The sequence below is a fragment of the Pantherophis guttatus genome, chromosome 2 (genome assembly GCF_059756535.1).
Source record: "Pantherophis guttatus breed Tessera chromosome 2, ASM5975653v1, whole genome shotgun sequence".
Taxonomy (NCBI): Eukaryota; Metazoa; Chordata; class Lepidosauria; order Squamata; family Colubridae; genus Pantherophis; species Pantherophis guttatus.
In genome coordinates this window covers 226,991,241-227,017,997 of record NC_142064.1, presented here as the reverse complement: position 1 = coordinate 227,017,997, position 26,757 = coordinate 226,991,241, and the positions used below count along the sequence as shown (strand labels likewise).

The following is a 26,757-nucleotide window of genomic DNA, read 5'->3' as shown; positions in this document are numbered from 1 at the left end:
GAGTCTACAAGCCTCAGAATCCTTTTGATACAAAAAGATATACACATATGGAAAATACATTAACATGTTAATAATAGCTTTTTTTGACAAAATAAAATGGAAAACTGAACCATAGTAGAAAACTTCAGTTAAGTATAGATTGGTTAAGTAATCAGTAAATCTGCAGCATGAACCCATTGCCCTCCATGCATTTTGCTCCAGAGTATATAGGGAAGAAATTATCACTATCTCATATTTTTAGCAACTCACCATTGGATCAGACAGACGAGTGATGTTCGGGTAAAGGTAAAATTTGATACCCTCTGCAGCTCCAGGTAAAGTGACACCACGGATTAAGAGTACAAAAAGCATGATGAATGGAAATGTTGCTGTTATGTACACAACCTGGTAATGAAAAGTAAAACAGCAAAAATAGCAAAAGCTCTTTTATTTGTAAAAATGAAATTTCAGTTTATAGTTGTGTTATATTATTGTTGGTGTCGTTATACAGGACTGAAGGTTTAAATGGACCCATGACAAATAAGAATTTACTACTGACTCGCTTACAATAGGACAGCTACCAAGAGTTATTATTGGAAGAGCTAAGGGACCAGGTTTTTTTTTTTTTTGGGTGGGGGGGGAATCTGAATTGATGGCATGTAATCAAAATCAGAACTGAAATGTGGCCATCAATTATATTTAGATTTATAGGAAACAAGAAGAATCCCACCAGTTGGCACCTATAGTGCAAAATATTAACTACAAACATGGCTTTGGTAATATTCATTAACCATACAATTTCAAGTTAATTTCAAACTGGGTTTTTAAAACAAATTTCATTTATTTTTTTAATAAGATCATATGATACCAGAGGTGGGTTTCAGCAGGTTCTGACCAGTTCTGGAGAACCAGTAGTGGAAATTTTGAGTAGTTTGGAGAATCAGTAGTAAAAATTCTGACTGGCCCCGCCCCCATCTATTCTCTGCCTCCCAAGTCCCAGGTGATTGGGAGGAAATGGGGATTTTGCAGTAACCTTCCCCTGGATTGGGGAGAGAATGGAGATTTTACAGTATCCTTCCCCTGCCATGCCCACCAAGCCATGCCATGCCATGCCACGCCCACCAAGCCACGTCCACAGAATCGGTAGTAAAAATTTTTAAACCCACCACTGTATGATACCATTTGGTAATTCCAGCTGTGCTATTCAGTTTAATATACTTCTGTTTCATGGTTTAGTCAGATAAAAGCTCTTGAGGTTTGTCTCCTTGCCTCTTAAGTAAACCTCAGGAGATTAATAGGCAGATATTAATGCCTGCTGCACCTAACAAGTCCTGCAGACAGTTTGATTTCTTAAATACAACACGTTTAACTCCATTATCATTTTCATATTTCTTTTTTTTGTTGTTTTGAAATATTATAGGAATTTAATTTGTAAGCATGTAAACAGATCATCCCCATTTTTTAAAGAAAACTTTCACTTAATCTTATTTTTTAACATTAAAAGCCATCCAGAGTCACCTTATAGGGGAGATGGGCAGGATATACATTTAATAAACAAATGAATAAATAAATCTTATTTTTCCTCCCCACTTTTGACATGTAGAGTATAGTTAGGTAAATCACCACAGTCTATAGATATAGTAGATAATGGTAGTCATAGTAACCAATCAAGCTTCTTAGATGAAGCTTCTTAAAATGTCGCCTTCTTCTTTCTTAAGGAAAAAACAGTGCAGTTGCCATTTGAAAAAGCATGGGACAACTCTGACCTGGATGACTAAGAATCTCCACAGATATTCAATGGTAATCACATTTCTTTCACCTTTTCTATATTTTTGGATGTCTGACATTCTGTATGCAAACTAATCAGAAATACAATTGTATACATATCTACTACGATGTAAGATGAACTGAGGCTTGTACTCAAGAAAAAAATTACATTCATTATATTAGTAAATTCTATTGCCAAGCTAATCCATTTAAACACAGGGATTACCGCTTAAACGTAAGATAAACATTTTCAGCAGGTATCTTTATGAAATATTGGGATCCCTGCTTAAATTAAAAGAATATATTAAAGCATTCTTGTGAAAGATTCTGATTATTACATATCACATTCTTGGGCAATTTAACTGGATTTTTGTACTTCATTCTTTTGCATATTTTTAGGATGAAAAGAGACCTAGCTATTAACTAATTACCATTTGGTAATGTTTTCTCTTGCAAAAGTACAGTTATCCTCTTAATAAATGATTATAAAAAGCCTTTTAAAATAAAAGCAGAGTTACTTTTTGTGAGATACACTATACACATTTGATTAATAAATGTTAAAAGGAATGGGGGGAAAAACTAGGCTTTTTGAAAGCACTTTGAAAAAGCTATGAGCTCCTATAAGAAACTGCATTCCCAATCTTTGCAATAAACTAGACATATGCTTGAAAGGTTGAAAGATTTAAAAGTTGAACCATGGCCCTTGCTAAGGCAATAAGTTGGGGATTTTAGGTCCCAAATTTGCTTCAAATTTAAAATTAGTTTCTGAACATCCTATCCTGCTTGGCAGCTAAGTGTTTGGCTCAAAATACACTCCTTAATGCTATATTTTAATTCTCTCAAGGTGATGATGTTTTGGAGTTACGCTTACTTTTAAAAAAACACACCATGTCAAGCCTTTAGTTAAGCAAAGCTAATCTTTGGCGGTGGGGGGGGGGGAGAGAGGAATTGTTATCGCCTGGAAGAAATGCAGCAGAAACTTACTTTCCCGGTTGACTTCACACCTTTCCAAATGCAAAAGAAACAAATCACCCAGACAAGGAAAAGACAAAGAGCCAGGTCCCATTTGAGAACACCAGGTTCATCAATGCCTGAACTCAACCTCAGAACATTCCGCCTGAGGATAAAAAGAAACAAAAGACAACAGATATATCACCAAACAATTTCATTGGCTTTGCTCAAAAGCTGGCCTTTGATGGGCAAATATAGTGTGATGGTGGCATTGATCTCTTCTGTTCTTAAATGGTATATTCATGCCCAATTGCTTCTTAATATACATTTATACTTTTTAATATCACTCTTCTCTAGGATATATCAACTTTATATACAGGTAATCCTCAAGTTACAACTATAGTTAAGCTTTATGTAATTATCTTAAACTGGTTTTTGTGCAAAACTTTCACTGAAGAGAAGAAAAATACAAAGACATTTTTAAAAAAATTACGGCTGCTTTCAAGATCGGATTTTTCTTAGTTTTCTTAGTTGGTTTGCTTAGATGGATTTCTGAAGCATGTGATGAACTTACGATATTTAATAATCCATAAATTTTAATTATGAAACTCTTAAACCTTGGATTGACTATTTGAATGGTGCAAACTTTTGTTTACTGATATTCCCCTAATGCTTACTTTTTCAATACTACGCTTACAACCAGAAATGGTGGAATGAATAACTAAGAAACTGAAGCACATAATTGTGTGATACAATCCCAAGAGGACTCGATACAAATGAAGCTCCATTTGCTTATCCCTTATGACTTATGCTCAAACAAGCATGAAATTTGCAAACGCCATTAGTTGTACTAAACTATAATTATTATGCCTCTGATGCATAATCAATGGCTTTATGATGATTTACATCACTTAGCATGTAAAGGTGAGTTTTTCAATAAATCTAATACACCTAAATTTTACTACACAAACGTCTAAACACCCAGGATTAATAAAATGGAATGGTTGTCTCCTGAATGTACAAACTTCAAGTGAGTTAATAACAAATAATAGAAGGCTTTACATAGCTGCAAGGGCACCTCAATTATCCTTCAATGTAAATTAATTGCTAGCTTTAAAAAGAGCGCAATATACAGATTAATTGATAAGTATGTATTGATATGTGGCTATAAACTTACTGAAGATTTCCCTTGATACAAAATGTGAACTCTTATTATTATAAGAGAACAAATCAATGATTTTCTGTAATTCATGTCTATCCTGGTCATCAATAATGTAATTTAGGGGTCCCCAACCCCTGCTCCATGGACCGGTCGCGTGAATGTAGCTTCAACAGCATATGCATAGGATATAAATGGTATGCAAACCCTCCCCTCCACACACACACTGCCAGTCCATGTAAAAATTGTTTTTCCCCAAACTGGCCCCTGGTATCAAAAACTGTGGGGCCACTGGTGTAATTGACAATATATCCACTTTGAGCCCATGGATGGTATTTCAACTAGAGGACTATTAGATGGCAGCAAAAAGGTGGAGCTGCTTTTGTGATATTATGTATGTATGTATGTATGTGTATATATATATATGTATGTATGTATGTACGTATGTATGTATGTATATGTATATGTATATGCTGCTGTTATTATTTTTATAAATAAATCAAGGTGATAAATGTATCTAATATTCTTTCCTCCTTCTATTTCCTCTACAACAACGGTACTGTGAGATGGATTGTGCTGAAAGACGGTGACTGGCCGAAAGTCACCCAGCCAACTTTAATGTCTAAGGTGGGACTAGAACTCCCAGTCTCCTGATTTCTAGCCTGGTGCCTTAAACACTAGACAATCACAGTGTCCATGGGAGGAATGGACAACAAAAAGGAAAGTTAATGGATGGAATTTTGTGATGCAAGCCCCACCCTTGTATTGTGACAACACACGTAGATGTTATTTATTTATTAAATTTATATGCCACCCTTATCACCAATTAAACAACTCTGGGTAGCACATGGGACTGGACTTCCATCACAAAGCTCTGCCTGCCACCCTGCTAGTTTTAACTGTCTCCTGGAAATACTGCTGCATCTAATGATTGTCCTGGTTTGAAGTAAGCAAAGGCTTAGCACAACAAAAGGTCACATGCAAAAAGTAGCCTTGAATCCGCTTCCTACTCATAAAACCCAAAGCTGATAACTAAAAATTCTGAAAATTCTGAAAATAAATCTCAATTTGGGCCATGTAAGTGAGGTGGCAAATCCAGTCAAATGTTTGAGAAATATTTTCCAGGCTCCTCACTATGCTCCAAATATGGTGCTATGGCAAGAAGCAGCGCTCTCTAGAATTGAATCTGGCCTTTGGATCAATATCTTTACGTTTTGGCTGAAATTATTACATATGCCAGCTGGATTCACTCCCTTTAATTATAGAAGATAGTTTTGATTCCACATGGACAAAAGCTCTTTCCAGGAAATTATACTCCAATGTCTTTTCTTGGACTGTTCTTTTTCATTGGGATTAGAGTAAGGGTGTTCAATTTTGAAGGAAAAGATTCTAGATGTAGAAGGTCAATTGATTATGCATCTTGCATAATCCAACTACTTCACCAAATACAAATTGGCCACTTATCTGGAAAATTGATGCCCCATCTTCTCTCTAAATTCCCTAGGCACTCTGACTTACTTTTCTTACATAATCCAGTAGGCAACTAAAGACAGCTCTGGGTCCTTAAGCATGTCTAGGTTTTGTGTAAACTCTGCCCTACTATGGGCCATGATGTTTAAGGATTACCTAATGTATTATTATAGAAGTTTTTCTTTGTTGGTTTATGAATGTAATAAAGTCTACTCTCTTCTATTTCTCATTCTGTTCTATTCTAATGCAGGAGGCTTAGAAAGGAACCCTAACTATCCAGACTTCACCTTTATTTTACTGAACCTGTTCACACATTCATGTGTAGTATAGAAAATGGAAAAAATATTAATCTTTAGGCTTTTTAAACATTATGTGCGTGTATGGGCATCCAAAAAGAAAAGGAGTTGTTTTAGTTTCTACCAGGCTTCAGGGGGAAAAAATACTCTCCTGGATATTAAATGTATTAACCTCCAAATGTTATTGAATGACATCATTACTACTGATGCTACCCATCACTGCTTCATCTATGATTTAAGCAATGTCTAGATACCGTGTTTCCCCGAAAATAAGATCCTGTCTTATATTTTTTTGAACCCTGAAATAAGTGCTTGGCCTTATTTTTGGGGAGGTCTTATTATTTTGGGGCATGTGGAGCAAGATGGGGCTCCTCTTGCCATCTTACCTGATTTCCAGCTCTGCATTTTAATATTTTCAGGGAGGGTTTATTTTCGGGGGGAGGTTTATTTTAGTGCAATGCGCTCAAAAGCCCAACTGGGCTTATTATCAGGGGATGTCTTATTTTCGGGGAAACAGGGTAGTTATACCTTGTGAACCCGTACAAGATTAGACAATACCGCATGCTTCCTAATATATTTGTGTCTCTTGCCAGTTATAATCCCTGTCTCTTTGCTGTACACAGTAACAAGGAAACTTGCTTACTCCCAAAATTCTATGACAGGAGATGTTAAGTTAGTGGCATTGAATGACAGCCACAGTGTTTTGTTCTTCCTGAGGGTGTCTTCCACACAGTATTCTGTATTCCATTCTTGCTGACAATGAGCCCATGGCAGGGTGTGCGAAAATGACTGGAATAGGTAGTACATTCCCCAAGCCAGGATGACGATGTAGTATACATTCAAAAGAGACACGATCACTACGGAAGCATAACCTATTCCTGTTTTTTTTAAAAAAAGAAAGAAAAATGTATGAGACAATTCATATCACCAAACAAACATTTTTCTCTTGCTAGTTCAGAAGCTTCTATCATACACCTGAATGATTAAGGCAATAGTCTTCAATTTTTACATTATTTAAGGAAGTGGAATAGAGTCTATGTTAGGATGGACAGTTGCAAAAAGAGACAGCATTCTTAAACCTTGAATAGGTTAATGCTCTTGTAACTGTATATTCCTTCGTGGCTTTAATATGAGAAGCCCCATTGCCAGCAGCACTAACAGCAATATTCTTGAGGAAAAGCTACACATTGTGACAGATATAAAAAGACCTGAAGGCAATTCCAACAAACAGAATGCTGCAATTTATGCATCACTTCCCTTCCTTTCTTGAATATTTTTGCAAAATTCTCATGGCTGCTAGGAGATAAAGTTTAACTCTATTATCAGTGCCTGACAACTACTCTGTTCTCTTTTCAAACACAGGTTCATTGGTAGATAAGGTCATGTGAGTGGTTACTCAAAATGTCATACAAGCAGCTAATGATGTACCACCGGGAATAAGCCTTCCCGAACTTAACCTCACATACTTGACATGATGTCCTAGTAATTTGCAATGGATTTTGATTCAAGTAAGCACTGTGGGAGACCAAAAGAGGGAAAAAATATGGTCTAAGCTACAGTCCCTTTACAAAATACCAAAATGCCCTGGAACAATTTAATGATCTGTGAGTACATGAGCTCAGCAATAATTTATGCTGTCATCAGCCATGGTAACTGTTCAAATTCTTTATCTTCCAGGGGCAAATGCCTAAATTTAGACATCTGGAGAGGGAGAGAGACTGAGACAGAGAGAGAGGGAGGGAGGGAGGGAGGGAGGGAGGAAGGAAGGAAGGAAGGAAGGAAGGAAGGAAGGAGAGACAGAGGGGAGACAGAATTAAAAGAAGACAATGTTTTAGATTTCTATTTAAGGCCATTTGATTGTCAATTAAACAGGAACAAAACGGAATACAAATAAATAATTAAATATGTTAATACTGTTATAACAGTGTTAATGAAAATACTTAAATATACAGCAAGGTCATACAGTATAGGGCAAAGTTTTGTTGGGGAAAGAAAACCCCTATCTGTTAAATTGCATTATTTTCCTGCTTTTGAGAAAATTTCAATTCTTTTCAGAATAATCACTTTAGATTTTTATTTAAAGTGCTTTATTTTTATTTAAAGTGTCAAGCAGGCTTTGTCCTTGGACCAATTGTTCTACCACCACTACTCTACTTCACCCTGAAATACATGAGACAGCCTTTCACATGGATGGAAGAAAACAAATGGGTAAAGAGTTTCAGATAAATCCCCTTCTCTGCTATTAAAAACCAAGGCTTCTCCACTTGCATAGCACCCCACCCACCCACACTTCCTTTCTGTGTTAACCTACCACTCTAACAGAACCTCATACCATACTACATATTAAGGAAGAAGTAGATAAATAACCAACCAGAGAAAATAGGGCAGATCTTTTCCCAACATGTAATTCCTCCTTCAGAGGTATATTGTCCTAGGGCCACTTCCAGGAAGAATACAGGAAGACCTCCCCCAAACAGAAAAATGAAATAAGGTATGAGAAATGCACCTGTAGAGGGGGAAAAAACAGAAGGATGATTAGTACAATTTTATGAGTTGGCAAAATAACCATTCAGACCAGTAGGTAATTATGAGGATAACAATAAGGATACTCACCTCCGCCATTTTTATAGCAGAGATACGGAAATCGCCAAACATTGCCTAATCCAATAAACCCTCCAGCTACGGACAACAGAAAATCAATCTTGCTGGCCCATTTTTCCCGTTGTGGTGGCTTGCCCTCCGCCTCATCCTCAGGCCGTGTCCCAGGGCTCTTGCCAGGGGAAGGTTTAAGGATATCCTTGTGAAAATCTTTCAAACACTGTAGCTTCTCCTTTGTTGCCATGGTTTTGTTTTCTAGAAAGATCAAAATTACAATATATAAACTGATTTACTTAACAGACCTTGCTCAACAGGTCCATCTGCTTATGCAACAGGTTGGCAAGCGCCTATGCAAAGTCAGTAACTAAGCCAAGGTTCCCACAAAACCAATACGTGCACAAGAGAGATGCAACTAATGATTAGTATACATGAATCTGCAAACTTGAAAGCACGGAACAAGAATGTCTCCTTCCTTTAACAGGTACAAGGAAACTTTTCATAATATGAGGTTAGCATGCCAGGTTCATGAACATTCTGGCTAGGCAGTCGTTGCATCCTACATTCATTGTGCTAAAAGAAGTGTTAACCTATGGTATTATGATGGCGCTTTATTTGCAGAGACTGAAATCAGTAGTAAGCCTCATCTTTCCTTTTGTGTGGAGGGAACATGGAACCTACTTGTGAAAGCTAAGCAGTTCATGGCTAGGAGTTACTCTTTCAACATCTAACCAACCCCTTGAGCAGTTTTATGGTAATACTAGTATATTAGCCTAATGCATCAGGTAACGTTGCTAACTGTAAAAAAAATCTCCCACGATTACATCATTTCTTTCTTTTCACTCAGTATAATTTCCTTGCCTGAAATTATATTTTTCGGAAAAAAAAACAAAACCCCGATACTTTAAAGATTTCCAACAGAATGGCTTTTAATAAGCATTTGTCAAATATAATGGATAATCCTAGTAATATAAATATAAAATAGCAATTCCCCTACCTCTCCTGTTTATCCTGAGCCTATTATCTAGTCCCATATAAATAAAGCTTTCTGAATTCCGAGTTATAGAGGTACCTTATTCCATTATTCCTTTAGAATTTCATCTAAATTGTTTTTAAGATTGGCGTTCCTATGATGTATAATAAAACTGCATTCATTCCTATAGCAATAGTTATTAATTAATGACATTTCAATGAGACGACTTGCTTGATACCAAATCTAAAATACACTGAACTTTCAGAAATAATCCTAGTTTATAAACATTGTTTTCAATTTAATATATTATTTATTTATTTATTTATTTAATTTATTTAATTTTTATACTGCCCTTCTCCCGAAGGACTCAGGGCGGTGAACAGTTAAAATAACATACATATAAAATGTGAATATAAAATGATTAAGCCAATTTGGTTCATCGGTTAAGAATCTTCAGCATAAAGATTTAGAACAATTAGAAGAGATTTATGCCAGCCTGGCTTGGTGAAGCAGAAAGGTCTTAAGTGCACGACGGAAAGTATGAAGATCTGGGATCATTCATATCCCTGGGGGTAACCTGTTCCAAAGGGTAGGTGCCCCCACAGAAAAGGCTCTTTCTCTGGAAACCACCAGTCGACAATGCTTTAGTGACGGCACCCTGAGGAGGCCCACCCTGTGGCAGCATGCTAGTTGGTGGGAGGTTATTGGTTGCAGAAGGTGGTCTCGTAGGTACCCAGGTCCTAAGCCATGGAGCACTTTAAAGGTAAGAACCAACATCTTGAAGTGCACTCGGAAGACCACCGGGAGCCAGTGCAGCTCGATAATATAGTATTATAATTAATAATATAGTATCATTGATTTAAAAAACAAGATTTCATCAAGAGAAGACTTTCTGTACTAATGAACTACATATGAAATATTATCTGTGAGATGTATGCTATTTGCTTTGAACTGCAGAAGAATATGCAAAAATATTTTTGACAGCATAAAATTAGCTCCTTTCTGTAGATACACTTTTGCACATTTGAAGGCACAAGAGTTAATCCACTCTCACCATTTGTGTGAAATTGGTTTTTTTTTTTAGCACAAAAATATTCTGCAAATATATATACAAGTAGTCTTTGTCTTACAATCACAATTGGGACTGGAACTACACATGATAGAAAGCTCGAGGAGGGTTTAAAGTCTGTTTAAAACAGAACATTTTATTTTACTTAAGTAATATAATTTAATAAAATAATCCATTAATATGAAAAATAAAAACCATTAAAATAGAACATTTAAACCTAATCCTAATAATAAAAGAAATTGCCTTGTCCAAAGCCAGTGCTTAAAGTAGTAATACTTTAAGCCTTTTTATCTTTCCACAGTATTTCATTAGTAAAAATACATTTCATTTTTATCTGATTTAGGGAAACTAGGAAGATTATTTAATTTATTGTATATGTCACTGCAAAAGCAGAGTTTGCATTGTTGTATTGGATGTCTGGATTTAATTTTATGCTTTCTGAGTGGTAAACAGATCTGGCTGGCATGGTAGAGATTTGAAACTTGACTATGGTTGTGATTAGCTTGGCAGGAAATCTGCAACTAGAACTCAGTTGTCCGATATATATGCATCAGTGTACAATGTAAATGAAAACTTTTCCATCAACTACAAATCAACCAAGTTAAATTGGTGAGAAAACAAATCTGTTAAATGTATCTCTGAACATTTAACTGATATTTTAAAAAATATTGTTAATAACCAACTGTAAATTTCTTAAACTCAAGATGTCTTACATGATGATATTATCTAAATAATATTTCGTTTTTTCTGAGTGTATCTGGATAGAAAATATATAATAAAAGAATGGAAAATGTCAGAGAACAGTAAAATAAATAACAGTTAGTCAATTTGTCTCAAATATTTGATTCAATACAGTAATTATGATGGTATAAAAATGCTAAGCAGGTATATTAAAGAACATTGTAATTGTGTTCTACACCATGCTTAACCAGCTCTATCAAAATCCTAGGGGGTGAATTTGCTTCACATGTTTAAGCATGACTAATTTTAAATTTCTTTTGGTTTTCTTTTCTTTTCTTTTTGGTGGCTTAGTGCATTGTACAAATTCCCATTTAATTAGCTTAGAATTCAACATGTTGCATAATCCTCAGAATGAGTAATTAATGAAATATGTTGGATTAAGAGGGTCAAAAGGTAATATTCATTATAGGAACAGTAGTGGCAGTGAAGAATAATTATTTATTTTCTTTGTTATCCTTGAGAAAGATCACCAGGCCAAATCTTCATCTCCATTTAGCCATCATAAACATGGAAAGCTAAAGTTTCTGATCAGGAAAGAGGAAATTTGAAAATTTGAAAAAAGAACAAATAGGGGATAATTTGAATAAATTCTTGAGCATATTATTAGCAAACCTTTTTTTATAAGTCCAACCACTTATTTTCCATTCCTGTATTTGCACACCAGAACCAACTGTGATGCAAATCATCCAGTAAGCACTCTTTCCGTCCATAAGTTCTCAATGATTTACAGCAGAGGTGTCAAACTCGCAGCATCAGATTGCTGTCATGTGACTTTTTTCCCCATTTGTGGAGCTGGGGTGGGTGTGGCCTGTTCATGAGGCATCTGCCTCGCGGGCCGCCAGTTTGACACTCCTGATTTACAGGAACTCGGGAAATTTTTTTTTACATTTCAGTTCCATTATGCATGCAAAGAAAGGGACTGGAAATTCTATTTTACTGGGGCAGTATCAGGATGTATGCTAACGTGCAGAGTTACATTTTTCTTGGCTGCTAACTGACGTTGAATCAGTCCCTCCTCTGCACAGCCCAGTATTTATGCAGACTCTTTTCTGCATAAGTGAACTCTGAAATGAACATTTAAGAGGAATCATGTGTAAAAGCTTGTTAGTGAACCATGGCAAAAGTTTGTCTGTCTACTTCTTGGGAATGAGAGCAAGCTGGAAGATGAGATTTGTGATTAATAAATACAAAACAATATAGCAATTGTAGATTAACCAGGTTAGATTATGTAAAACTGAGATTGTCTGAATCCTTTCTGACTGCTAAATAACATAGAACAGTTAGCCAAACATTACTAGTTTCTTTTATAAAGGAATATATTATTTCAGATATCATGAAATGGAAGTACAGCTTAAAAACTGAACAGTTAATTTGAGATAATCATGTGATTTCTTCATTTAACTAAAGCGATTCGAGTTTTAAAAGACTCCCAATTTTTAAATGTCTAGGTTTTTTTTTAAAAAAAATGTTGATTTTTCTACTTCAGGATCGTGATAATCACTAAATGGTTTATAATGAATAGTATTATAATTTTAGGTTATTTTCATATTGGCCTATTAAATATCTATGTTTTATTGCACTTATATTTTAAATTTTATTCTATGACCCAGACATGGTCAGTATCTATTGAAGGAAATGCCAAGGAAGATAAAAAGGGTACTACAAGATTGAAAAGAATTCTCAAAAAAATATAAAAAATAAAAAACCGTGTTTAACAAAGGGCATTGTGCTGAGCATTCACATGATATGCATTTGATTTCCTGCAATTTTATTTTACTGATTAAAGCTATAATTACTTTTTATAGATAAGAATCAACAATCTGATGTAGAGTTGGAAAGCATTTTGCAAATATGAACTACAGCTATTTTATCAGTTAATCAGGAGCAACTCACATTCTTGAATAATAAAATAATTGAATAGTTCCACTTCTGAAAAACATGCCAATTTCTAGGAGACATATGTCTGCCTTCCCTTCAAAAAACAAGAGTTTGGCTCAAATATTTATGATAGTTGAACAATGAGCCAAGGCTGCTATATATAGCAAGAAACAATATGAATGCAGCCAAAGGAAAGTTCCTTCCAATATATATTTTTTTAAAAAATGTTTAGGGCTAGGCCATACATGAATGCTATTTATTGATGATGATCCAAATCAGTTCCATCAAATTCGCAATCATTAACCAAGTTGTTCAATTGTATTACATTGGTGAAACTATTACATTGGCTTCCCAGACACAACTTTATTAATAAGGCATTGTCTTTATTGGCAAACATTTTTTGTAATAGGTCACCATTTATATTTATAAACCATTCCTTAAATATCCTCCAGTAAACTATCAATTATGATGTGGAAAAAAAAAAGTTCTGCTCAATTTTATTTTCCCAATATTACCTCAACTGATTCTGAGCTATTTTCACTAAATTAAAAGAAGTTGATAAGACTGTGTGACCAGTCCAGGAGACTGGCTTTTCTTTGGCAACAATCCTAACTAAACTGTTCTCTGTACATACATATGGAAGTTCAAACAACAAGGGGAAGTTCTCAAAAATGGCAAAAAAAAAAAATCTAAAGAACATGGTAACTTCATATTTTGAACAGCAGATTTAAAAAGATATCCCAAAACACTTTTTTCTAAGTGGTTTACAAAATCCTAGAATCCATGCATAGAAAACCTATATCCTCCTCTTTATATAATATTTCAAATTCCTTCCAAAGAATCTCAGTTTAATGAATATTTTTCAATTACATGTGAAATACTGCTATATATTTGAATTAGTTTGCTTCTATTTTCAAAAAAATAGAAATTTCAAAATGTACTGTATTACTAACAATACTAACAATGGTATTGTTAATGAGAATTAACTAAAAGCTGGTGAGGGATCACAATCAATACTCAAGATTCAGACTTCAACCTAGAAGGCTACACTTTGGGGGTTAGGTTTTGTTATTGTTGTTTTACTGAAGAGATAAATAAGCACCTTAGATAGTGTAGAAAGTGAACTCTGCCATAATGCAGGAATAACGCTAAGAAGAAATATAGATTATAGTTGTCTCTATCTTATCCTATCCTTTTCTCTTCTGACATGATCACAAGGAGAATGAAAAATTTTACTTCTAATACAGTTTATCATGATACTGATGCCATAAACTGTGGTTCTTTTTAAATATAACTTACAAAAGAAGACAATGTCTTAGATCACTTTTAGATAAAAATTCCAAACTGTACCTAAAAATATGTTTATGGTATGAGAATTATTCCTATAAATTTAACAGGCAGACACACCAACAAAACCACTTGTGAAAGAAGGAGCAGAAGCTGTAATACTTGGTTCATTCATATGTGATTCTCTGAATAGAGCCAGTATATTCCAATAAAAGAAAATATCTGTAGCTCAGGGTTGAACTGTAGAGCCTTTGGTGCTCTCACAGCTCCCTTGAAGACATTTCATTACCTAACTAAGTAACATCATCAGTGCTGCTCAGCTAGTATTTCCTAAAACAGCTTTCCACAGGTGAAGCTGTATGTATATAATATAGCCACTGTTAAATCTACAAGAATTACTGTAAGAATGATGGCTCTGTTAAATACAACTGTCAGTTCTTAAGTGACCACAAACTGTCTTCAGTCTTCAATTAACAATCCCTAGAGTGAGCTTACTAAAAACTTAATGACTAACAATTATTCACACTTACCCACTACTTTTAAATTACATCATTATTCCTAATACAAAATGGTGAAGTGTTAACTATGCTGCAGCACAAATTATCAGATAGCAATCTAAAAACAAACTCTCAAATTATCCTTTTAATTAAGTTTGAGACACTAAAATATTAAAAAAAAAACAAAAAACCACCACCTATTCCTATGGAAAGAAAGATAGGAATGAGCACAACTTCCCAACTTGTCTATTGTGTCCAGGCCAATTTCGAATCTAATGGTTTCTCTTCAATTATCTAGAAATAAAATATAATTTGTGTCGCATAGATGTGTAAAAAAAGAAAAAACACTTAAAGCACTTTTAACATTCATGCAATAAGTCTAACAAGGAGAAAGACCATTAGCTATTCTGAGTATTCATTAAAATGATAAAGAATTAAAATAAGGGAATAAATTAGAGGTCAATCCACTGCAAACACGATTGTTACGTTGCTGATCACAGTAAGAAATATAATTAATACTGAGCTCATATGCTTTCTATAGAAAAAATTCTGGGCTCTGCCCTGATATTTCCAAGTATTGCTACTTTTTTTTTAAGGATATCAAAACAGCAAGACAAGTTACCAGAAGGATGGGAACATAGAGTGAAAGAAACCATAATGTTTCTACAGAGAACATGCTACAAATTATATAAGCCCGCTGTTACAAAAGCTGACATGGGACTACTTGTCCTTTTCCAAACAAAAGAAATAATAGCTATGATCATTGATATTTTCAGGAAAACAGAATTTCAACAAAATGGCAACACTGATATGAGGAAACCATGACATAAACTCTGTGCTTCCATACTTGCAGCCCAGCATTTGACCCAACTAAATGAAGTTAATTGCACCAGGATGTAATTTAATCATTTGTCTGCATGCTCCCACAGATGCCTACCACCACGCTATCTTTTGCTAATATCTTCTTTTCCTTATAGTTTATAGTGTACTTTATACATATATATGGGTTATATACACATCTATGTCTGCCTCTTCTAGTAGTCATTGAAGAATTTATACAATAAATTTATCTGAAGATGTCTGGAATGAAAGACATGTTCTCATCTTCTATAGCTTTATTCAGATGTTTTAAAATACTGTATCTACCTGTATCTTAAATTTTACGTACTAATAAATAAAATATTTTCACAAGATAGTATTTAAGATTGCAAATGATTGGCAACTTCTTTTTTGTGTTTTGTTTGAAAGTCTTTCCCATGTTATTTCTACTCTTCCCAATTATCTCTGTTCCGATACAGCTTGGCTAACTAAATTATTCCAGGTAGCTAATTAACTGCACTTTTGTAAAATGCCTGGAGTTCTCAGCAATCAAACTATCCTTGTCCTTTTGATTTTTCTTTTAATAAAGGAAGTACAAGGTATACCAATCCAAATTAATACTGCAAACCAGAGTCGGAAGTTTAATCTTATTTTGAAGAATTCACACATTACTTCAATGCACAGGAGAAACAACTTAAGCTTCCTCTTCTAAATATAAATCACAGAGGCAGCTAACCCTGCATACTTTATGTGGTCTGCAATTTAACTCTGAATTTCCTGGTAGATTTCACTGATGTAAATATTTGTTTAATCACCAAATAATAATCCTTCATACATTCACAGAATTATAAAATTAAAAGAGACCAGGTGTCAGTATTCCAAGTAATACTCCCATATCGAACAGAACTCCAAGGCAGGTAGATTCTTCAAGAATAGTTTTATTGGATATAGCATATTGGCACAGGCTGGTGAAAACCAACTCTCAATGTTCCCACAGTTTTTACCTAATTAAAAGTGAAAGTTTTCTCCCTTCCCCAATCAGTCGGTCACATGGTCCAATCCAGGTGCCATCCGGTTGCCTAGTAACTTCACTCCTCCTCTCTCCGACCACCTTGGTTCCCAAGAGAAAGTATTTTGTTTTGCCTACAAAACACCAGCTATCTCTATTCCCCCCTCCCTATCCCTCAGCTCCAGTGTGGCAACACTGAAGTCTCAAAATGGCCTTAATCTGGTCAGCTTCAGGGTTGACACCATGAGGATTGCCTAATCCAATCTTCTACAATGTAGAACAAACAGTATTCATGAAAGGTGGCTATTCAGCCACTTCTTAAACCTCCAGAGATGGAGAAGCCATTCATAGAAAGATATTTCCACTGTGTATCTCAGGCCCAAGAAACCACAGTAAGAGCCAGGATAGAGTTCAAAAGCAGTGCAAGTTTATTCCATGCAACCTCTCAAAGAATCTGATCTACTAACAGTCAAGGCTAATAGGCACCAAATAAGAGTCAACAGACATCAAGGGGGCTGGAGTTAGGTCTCCAACTGTGTAAAAATACTCAGTTATTTCGGCTTACTGTGTTCTGCAAATTGAAGTATATTTTTAAAAGGGCAATTTATCCTTCGTTTTCAACAATGGTGGAAACACTACTAACACTAATACTAAGATTCATCTTAATATTATTTCAATTTTTCTTTTTCCAGTTCCAGCTGAGTTCAGATAATGATTTTGCCATGATTATTTATATTTAGTTAGTGTTAATTGCACAAGGGCAATTTGCACTCAGTAAGCATGCAGTTAATTTCCAGAGAATACAAAGCAACAGTTTGTACAAAATCCCTCAGCTATCTGCTGAGAATGTACATTACCAGGAAATAGAAATATTTATAGTTTCGTAACTGTTTTGTTATACAGTAGGAATAAGAGATGCATTTGCCAAGCAGCATTTTTATATAAACAAAAAACTGGAATTAAAATCTTAAACACTAATATTTTATGCACATACAAAGAAACCAATTTTCTTACATAATATGGAGCTTGAAAGAAAGGCAGAAGAGGAATAGGAGACAGACAGTTATATGAAATAAACAGTTTTTGTGGGGTTCCCTGTTGCTTTCCAACAAGCCAAAGTACTTTCAATTCACATTTAAAAGGAAAAGTATGCATATTTTGATTGTATTCTTATAGGAAAAATTAATATGAATCTGAATAAAATTATACGATTACAATAAAATAGCTTCTAACTGTTTGGGATGAAAAATACTAAAACAAGTAATACCAAAACAATATAGACAAGAAATACGAAATATATATCAAATGTAACTATATCATGAACTAAAATCTTCCAGATTTCTTACAGTTCACATATAGAAATCTATGAGAAATATCAAAGATGCTTTCTCATGAAAAAAGGATAAAGACTGTCATTTCATTATTAAGCTAATTAAGTGTCATACAATGTCTGTTCATAGGAAGTTCTATATCTAAGCCTCAGATCCAAAGGTAAATTATAAAATAATATAGTGCATATAAATGAATTTCTGAGTAATTCACATTTTTAATCACATGGCTAAAGATAATAGATGGAATTGTGCTCAATGGTTATTCCACCACAAAAACTAGATGGGCTCAAAGAGCACTTTTCTACTTTAAAATTCATTTATAAGCATTAATTTTGGTAGAAAATAAGAAAACATTAAAGCATAAAATAATTAGGCAGTTATCAGAAACAAACTCTCATCCTTCTTAATAGTGTATCCTATGAAATTCTTGGAACAGGTGTCTGGATTAAAATATAGGTAACTTAATATTGAGATTAATCTCTAAATAATTATGGAATTCAGAACAATTGAGTTCAGTTTGTTCTAGAGCAAGAACAGTAGACTCTTGATTACAGTTTTAGATAGATCTGAGGGTGGAAAAGAGATCTATTGCACCAACTTTGTGCTAACAGTTCTGATATCCACAGATCTGATCCTATCTACATATTAATATATGTTGCAAAAGGTATACTCCATTTGTTCTCTTTGGCTCACTTAGATCCCGCTAGCAGTGGAAATATTTGCTTGCTTGGATAATCCGAATCTCTGCCTTTGGTTAATAGAGTTGTGTCTTCATTTTTGTACTAATAATAATAATAATAATAATAATAATAATAATAATAATAATAATAATAATAATAATAATAATTTAGGTTTTTAATGTTAAATTCCTCAAAAAAGACAACAAAAAAGTTTCTAATTTCTTAAGATTTGCCCAAGAAAAATATGTTATCATGCAAATGTGTTTTTAAGAGTTGTGAGCAAGCAATTCAAAACAAGCTAGTCAATTTCAAATCGAAATAGCCATTTGCCTAGATGTCTTTCTATTGCACCCTATCTCTGTACATTTGAATAGCAGAAATGGCTATATTCTTTATATAGACAGTAAAATTATCAGAGCCTGCAAGGGTAGGTAAGGACAGATCAGTGTGTAGCGTGATCATGGTGGAAGATCAATGGTGGTGAAACATTTGTAAGAACTGAGAACTGGTCCTACCAATATAGCACATTTTGGAAAAACAGAAAACTACTTAAAATGTTCATGGAAAACATTCCTAAATTTCCCAAATACATAACACAAACAAGGTCTCAAGCTCTCTGCATCAGCATGCCTCCCCCTCATTTCACAAGCACCCCACCTTAGCTGCACTCACCAGTCAGAACGTCTATCCCCTCCTCAATGTGGATGGGCAGGGCTGGTTCCTCCATAGGGTAGGACACTGATAGAAAGTAATGAATGTTGGTAGTATTTGTTGCAGCAAATGAACACAGAAAGATGGATCCTTCTGAGCATTGCAATTAAAAATAATATTGGTGATGACAATGAGCAATCAACTTCCCCCCTATGGAGTTGCACCTTAAGAAACACTGAACTCCAGAACTAACTCTGATGAGTCTCTCATTATAAAAATGCAATCCTGAGAACCTTAGTCTGGGAAAACCTACTTCTGTTGGGAGCTAAAGTCTTCAGTATACCTGGATCCAATGGAAGATTAACAGGGATACAGAGCTTTCTTAAAATTAATTATTACAAAACAAAATGCCCAGAGTCACTTCGATAGTGGGAATGGCAGCATGTTAAGTTTAATAAATAAATAAAATAAATTATATTTTCTCAAGTTATTGTATGAAACATAAACACTTTAACAAGCCTAAAAGTTAACATTATCCCTGTGTAATTTTCCAAACTCATTTATTCCCTACTTAAAAATGTATTCCATAGAAGTTTAAAAGGACCCAAAAAACTAAGTCATTTATATTGAAGAGACTATGGGCAGGAAGAAGTATCTATGTGAAATATTACCCTATATGGGTTGTGCACATATACAGAAATAACCATTGACATTTCCAGTTTGGTTTTCATTACCGTAAGGTACCACAGCAATAATTTTGATGTGCTGTATTGTTTGCAGTCCGAAGATTACTCATATATGGGCTGCATAAATTGAGTCTTTATACTGTTTTCTTGTTTGCTGGTGCATTACTTATGATTTGCCCATTATTGTTATTAACAATAACAGGCCTGTATGTAGAATACCTGCCCTGTACTTCTTTCAATGAAATGTTTACTGAGATGTGCTTCTAACATGTGCATCTAAACGCAAATAGGTGATGTGTAGTGTTTTTGATGTGCATTTTAATGCATATCCATTTTAACACAATAGGCTGAAATAGACTAAACACTAGAGATTCACTTGTGATAGTTCTCTTCAATGATTTCGTTAGCTGAACTGGATCTTTTGGTTTATGTAACCTTTACATATCAAAGGTGTAGATTAAAGAATCCTTGTATGTCTGTAGATGAGATAAAAAATGTGCTATTTGGAATACAGGGTTCAAGGATACTGTACTATGACTCTTTTTAAATATAAAGACCACCTATTCCAGGGCTAAACATATATTCCATAGAATCCAATATATATGTGTGTGTGTGTGTGTGTGTGTGTGTGTGTGTGTGTGTGTGTGTGTGTGTACAGTTAATATTTCGGGTATCTTCCCATGTAATTGTGAACATGTCCCTAAAAGGGTAGAAGCGACATTTCGACAGAATCTCATCTGCCATTATCAGGCTTATGTGAAGGGTCTTTTGCTGTAAGCCTGATGATGGCAGATGAGATTCTGTCGAAATGTCGCTTCTACCCTTTTAGGGATATGTTCACAATTACATGGGAAGAAACCCGAAATATTAACTGTACACACATATATACCCGTGAAAACTTACATAGACATATATATATGTATATATATGTATATAATATGTTTTCCCCAAACTAAGACCCTGTCTTATATTTTTTTGAACCCTGAAATAAGCGCTTGGCCTTATTGCCATGTGCTCAAATGCCTGATTGGGCTTATTATCAGGGGAAATAGGGTATTTTTTTTTTACTCAAATATAGCCTGTTTTTTTTATTACTAGAGTTTTGTCTCTTGAGCAAGGATTCTGGGAATTTTTAAACTAAGGTACTGCAACTTGCAAATGCTTGAAAGCTGCTACTCTATTCTGCCTGCTAAATTGAAGATCCTAAAGAAAGGAATGGGCTTAGCAATATATGCCTGCTAGATATGTACTCCCTTTCACATTAGTTTTGTTGTACATTACCCAGAATCACTTGATTGTGAATGGACAACTATATAAATGAGACAAATAAAAATAAATAAATAAATAAATAAATAAATAAATAAATAAATATCCCTAAGACTGAAGTTTCCATCTTCTATAATGACAATTTCCAAGGTGGTTTGAGGCAGTAAGCAAATGAAACTATAGAAACCTGTTTAGTCCCAGGTTTGTGATGGAGAATATGTTTGTGTATAAAAGATATTAAGAAAAGCCAGCACAATATTTCTGCAGCTCTCAAAGGCCTCATAGAAAGCAGAAAAGACTACAACTTTTCTTTTTCCTTCCAGCTTTGTCACTTGGCATACTTATATATAATACTCTTCCATCTGACAGCAGGCCCTATGAGGATTTCATTTGTCTCTTATAAAATAATTTTAAAACTCTGGCTCTGAATCATAGTAATAATTGAAAGAAGCCATGCCCGGTCTGAGTCAGTACATCAAGGCATCTATCCAACGTGGACCAAGGGACTAAGTTTCTATTTTAACTTTGCAATTGATTTCCTTGAATTGCTGACCTGGTCTTATTACGTTGACATTAGTAAATACAAGGCATATGAAATGGATTTATCACTGGCTCCTTTGGCTAAATGATTCTCTTTCTCAGCCTACTCTAAATTAATCTAATTAAAGAGCATGTGCTCCAGCAGGTGAGAGGAGGAAGTAAAAAAAAAAAAAAAAACCACTATTGTGCTCAGTTACATTGGATTTGCCCTTTCCATGCTTCTTTAATGGCAGCGGGATCTAAGGAAGCAAATCCAAGTTAAATTCAAGAAAATTTGTCTATGCACACACCCTATTATCTACCGTACAAGAAAGAACAGATTGTGCACACTGCATGATGTTAATTATCTACATTCTAAAATTCTTACTAGGATTACTGAGAAAGTCAGCCAGTTCACTTTCCAGACTAACTAGGAATTGTGTTTAACCTATCTTGAAGGAGAGAGGACACTTTTCTTCTACCAAGATGTAAGAGACAAGTACTAATAATGCACTGGCTCAGTGAGAATTGCTATGTACCACTGGCTTTGGGTAAAGAACTTGGCATATACTGTCCTCTCCTCCTCCTATCTCTGTTTTTCAGAGTCTATTATCCAGACTGATAAAGTTAGATCTGAATTATAGGAGAGCTCATTTCTCCACTGCAGTCCAAACCAGTGGATTTGTACAAGAGCCTTTTTAGGTCATTGCACAAGCCAATGAAACAAAATGAACAAATACAGAAACCCTCTCCCTCTGTTCCTTCATTTGTAAGTGCCAACATCTTCGTTAAAAACTGAATGATAGGGAGCAATGATAGGGAACAAGCAACTTTCTAATTTTATATCATGAGACCAGTGCTGTTAAGAAAAAAATAGTCCTCTCACTTATATTAAGGGAAATGGTGTAAAAATGTAGAGATGCACTATTTTAGCTTTTAATCCATCCCTCCCTTCGTTCAGTACTATAACTAATAGTTTAGTGGTTGCTTTGCACAGTATACACTAGTGCTATGCACACTCTCTCTGTGTGGAAACTCCCTTGAAATGGTGTCAAATGAAGGCAGAAGCTGCCTCTGCACATTCCAGAAAATGGCAGTGGATGGAAAACCAGAGCAGTAGAGAAGGGCACAAACCTGCTTCGGTCATCCAGTTCTGTAGTTTGGCTAACAGTGGACTAGGTGTACATTTAATCTATGGTATGACAGAGCAGAGTCAGGGAAGAAAACCCTGTTTTTGTATTATAAAAAATTTATTTTGTATAATACCTAGAGAATACACTGTATGGACATTTTATCATTATGAACAACAAATGCATAATCAATAATGTAAGAATGATGAAAGCTCCTTCAAAAGGAGAACGCTCTCCCTTACTACTTCTCCCATTGCATGAATCTCCAAAACCCAAACAGACTGCCAGGTTGAAGGAAGTTTGCAAATACATTTCTGCAAAACTGGTAGTAGCCAGCACAGTATTAATTAAACATAAGTGTGCACTCTACAAGTTGCTTTTATTCTTAAGTCAAGTAAAACTTTAGCTCCACAAAAGCAAAGAACCGTGTTACTGAGAAGCTTTCTGAACGGATTTGTTATGGAAATGTAAGTTACCATCCTTGCTAATGAATTAATTTAAAGAAAATGAAAAGCAACAAAATTGTTTCTGAGCTTGCCATTATGTTAGGCACGGTGCACATACAGAATATAATATAAAACAAGAGCCTCTATACCATAATTGCTATCATAATTTTCTTTTCCAAAGCCAATTTACCTTTATCAAAGGAATATATTTAAACTTAAGAGAAATCTTTTCATGACTGAAGTACATATGATGCATTTCCAAATACATGGTTTTTAAGTTGGAATGCAAAAAGCATTCCCAAGAAGTATATGAATGTATTAGTTATAATTGTTCAAGGGGAAGGGCAAAATTCCATGGGTACATATATATATATATGCTCCCATGAAGAAAACGCTTCACAACCTGTCAAAATGTACGACTAAGCCAAAACTGGCAAACAAGTGTGTTAACTCCTTTCTGGCATCCCACATTGATTTTTGTGTCATATCTTTTATATTCCAAGCCACAAATCAAAGACAGCTTGTTCTGTTTATTAATAGGGTCACTTGGGGAGCTTTTTCATCTGAAGATCAAGGTAAATTGTCTTAAATAAACGTTTACCACAGCTTGGTGTTTTGTTTTCTCTAGGTGCAATGCAAAATAAGCCACTGAACCGCTCTCTAGCACTACCTTGTGGTGAGAACATTACCTGTTTACATAACATAAGGTCATACTTCAGCTTGCCAGATGTTAACTATGTTGTGGTGGCTGTTAACTGTGAATCAACAGGTTGAGTATAGTTTACTGGGTGTATCTATTTAGGGAGGCTGCTAAATGTTGATATATACATTATATACCATGATAAATTATAGGAACCGCTGTGGAGTATTACTTGAAGTCTTATCCATATAAGGAACCTTGCAAATAGAGTAGAACCTAAAAAAACAAAGCATATCTTAGCCAAAGATTGGAAGCAGGAAATTCTATGCTGACTTGTTCTATTACCATTGAATAATGTCTTGTGGTGCAATCTTGAGAAAGTTTATTCAGAATTAAATTCTACTGAAGTAAGTATATTTAGGATTTCAGCACAACCTTATCATGTTGGTTCGGAAATAAGTTCCTTTAACGTTTACTGGGTCCTCCAAACATATAAATGGGGCACACTGGATTGTAACTTTAGGCAAGAAACACACACCCCTGCTTGTTAATATGAGGTATGGTAAGCTGGTTATCTACAGACTCAAAAATTGGGGAATGTTGTGGAAATTATGTGTAAAATATGAGTGATCTGCACCCACTTTCTGATTATGACTCAGTCTAGGTACATAGGCATAAAAATGACTAGACTTTTGACTGGACAAGGTGTTCTAATCCATATCTGAGATCTGAAAATACTGTTTCAGCTCCATATCATGGATGTGTATGTTGGGGATATGGATTTTATTATCTTTCTATGAGCAGATGATAAACATCTGGATCCTGAATATTTAAGCCTATATTTTGCTAATATTACAATGTTTTTATTAACAAGCATAAAAAACACTTACATGAAAAGGAGTATCTCCAGAAAGGATTTTCTCTTCCTGTTTCAGAAAAAGAAAAAAATAAAAATAAAACAAAACAGAACAGAACAGAACAGAACAAAACAGAACAGAAAAGGACAAAGCAAAGCAAAGCAAAGCAAAACAAAGCAAAACGAAGAAAAATAATGATGCAAATCGGGAAAAAACAAATGAAGATCCTTTGGGCATAAGTAAGAAGCAATTTAAGGAACAGCTAGAGCTAAAGACTGTAATATCATAATTTTCTCTAATGTCCTACTTTAATGTAATATGCCAGCATGAAATTCTGGAAAGCTGCTCCAAAATTAGATTGATTTCAAGGTGAAATCTGTGAGTGAACGTTATTTCCAATACTGTACTACCTAACATGATAGAAGGCTTTTTCCCCTTGCTTTCTGTGACCTTTGTTTTTACAAGCTTTTTTCTAGAACGGAAAGATCTAGAATACAGGAAGGTATCTCATTCCAGATTAATTCATCCATTTCATCTAGGAGTATCTATTTCTGACTGACAATGGACTGATAGAGCCTGCTTAGTGTTTTTTCATAGCACCACCTGCCTGGTTGCAGGCACAGAGTTTGGCTTTTATCCCCTGCTCAAGTACAGGTAGTCCTCAACTTACAACAGTTCATTTAGTGACTGTTCAAAGATACAACGGCACTGAAAAAAGTGACTTATGGCCATTTTTCACACTTATGACCGTAAATCATGGTCACATGATTTACATTTGGATGCTTGACAACTGACTTACATTTGTATGATGGTTGCAGTGTCCTGGAATCATGTGGTCTCCATTTGCGACCTTCTGACAAGCAAAGTCAATGGGGAAACTAGATTCACTTAACAACTGTGTTACTAATTTAAGAACTGCAGTGATTCACTTAACAACTGTGGCAAGAAAGGTCATTAAATGGGGAAATTCACAACATCTGCCTCACTTAAGCAACATAAATTTTCTGCTCAATTGTGCTCGTAAGTTGAGGACTACCTCTATTACTTAAAAATTAAATGCTGACATGTTTAAAGCTTCTTTCTAGTTTACTGGTATCTGTGAGTGAAGCAGTAAAGGTTTCAATCTCTTGTCAGGGGTCCGATTTGAATATATTATCCTCCTGTTTGGTCTGTGGAACGAATACCTCTTCAATTCCACCACACACACACACGCATTACCAATTCTAGAGGATTAAGACAGAAAAATTAAAAGGCTACCTGAAAGACAGAGATTGGCATAAGAGATTGCTTTTCAGAATCTACAGCAGTGTTTCTCAACCTTGGTAGCTTGAAGATGGGTGGACTTCAACTCCCAGAATCCCCCAGCCAGCAGCGCTGCTGGCTGGGGGATTCTGGGAGTTGAAGTCCACCCATCTTCAAGCTACCAAGGTTGAGAAACACTGGTCTACAGGATATTTTTCAAGAATTCTGTAGGCTAATAAAATACTTTTTAACTTTGCTCTCTAACATTCCATAGTTCTGTTACCTACCTATGAGTCTACCTTCTCCAGTATGGCTTCCAAAGCCCATGATCATTGAGAAAGTATAAGGACAGCAGGCACAAAATCCTATATTTCTAAACACTGCCCGTATCTGTTCCTACCACTTTTAAACTATTCCCAGTGTCTCATAGTCACACAACCACATTTTATGACTATTTTGCTGAAAACTAGCACTTCTGGTTTTCGGCAAAATCATAAACCATACCCATAGCAAACTAGTGGTTTGCTTAACAATCGCATCGTCCATTTAATGATCATGGATTTACTTAATAACTGTGGTCTCTTAACGACCGCCACAAAAAAGATTGTAGAGTAGGGTCAATCACACGACCAACCAGTTTTATAACTGTCACAACTCATGACAATTATGGACAGGTTCTATTAAAGTCATAGGTCAAGGATTACCTATACCTAGATAAACCACTGAATAATGTTATGCTACATGGATACTGAAAGAACAACAAATTTGTTATCCCTCATTCCCATTTTCTGTAAACTATGCCTTCAAGATGGGCCACAA

At 35.0% G+C, this 26,757-nt stretch overlaps 1 protein-coding gene and 1 long non-coding RNA gene across 5 annotated transcripts in view; one reads left to right on the top strand and one right to left on the bottom strand.

Moving 5' to 3' along the window:
* Positions 1 to 26,757, bottom strand: part of SLC6A6 (solute carrier family 6 member 6) — a 59,575-nt gene that overhangs the window by 21,322 nt on the left and 11,496 nt on the right. For 2 of the 4 annotated variants that reach the window (XM_034431570.3, XM_087883736.1), the window contains exons 2-6: positions 8,236 to 8,475; positions 7,994 to 8,128; positions 6,266 to 6,500; positions 2,731 to 2,863; positions 250 to 384 (exon numbers count right to left, since the gene is read on the bottom strand). In XM_034431570.3, coding sequence (XP_034287461.1) covers positions 250 to 384; positions 2,731 to 2,863; positions 6,266 to 6,500; positions 7,994 to 8,128; positions 8,236 to 8,464 — 867 coding nt within the window. In that variant the 5' untranslated portion in view covers positions 8,465 to 8,475. Of the gene's footprint in view, positions 1 to 249; positions 385 to 2,730; positions 2,864 to 6,265; positions 6,501 to 7,993; positions 8,129 to 8,235; positions 8,476 to 19,173; positions 19,240 to 24,729; positions 24,766 to 26,757 lie in introns of all 4 variants that reach the window. The other 2 variants (XM_034431568.2, XM_034431569.2) reach the window with 2 other exon arrangements.
* On the top strand, positions 378 to 24,828 carry LOC148115539 (uncharacterized). Its single transcript, XR_015731677.1, has 2 exons — positions 378 to 1,779; positions 24,775 to 24,828. It is a non-coding gene; the product is annotated as an uncharacterized LOC148115539 (long non-coding RNA).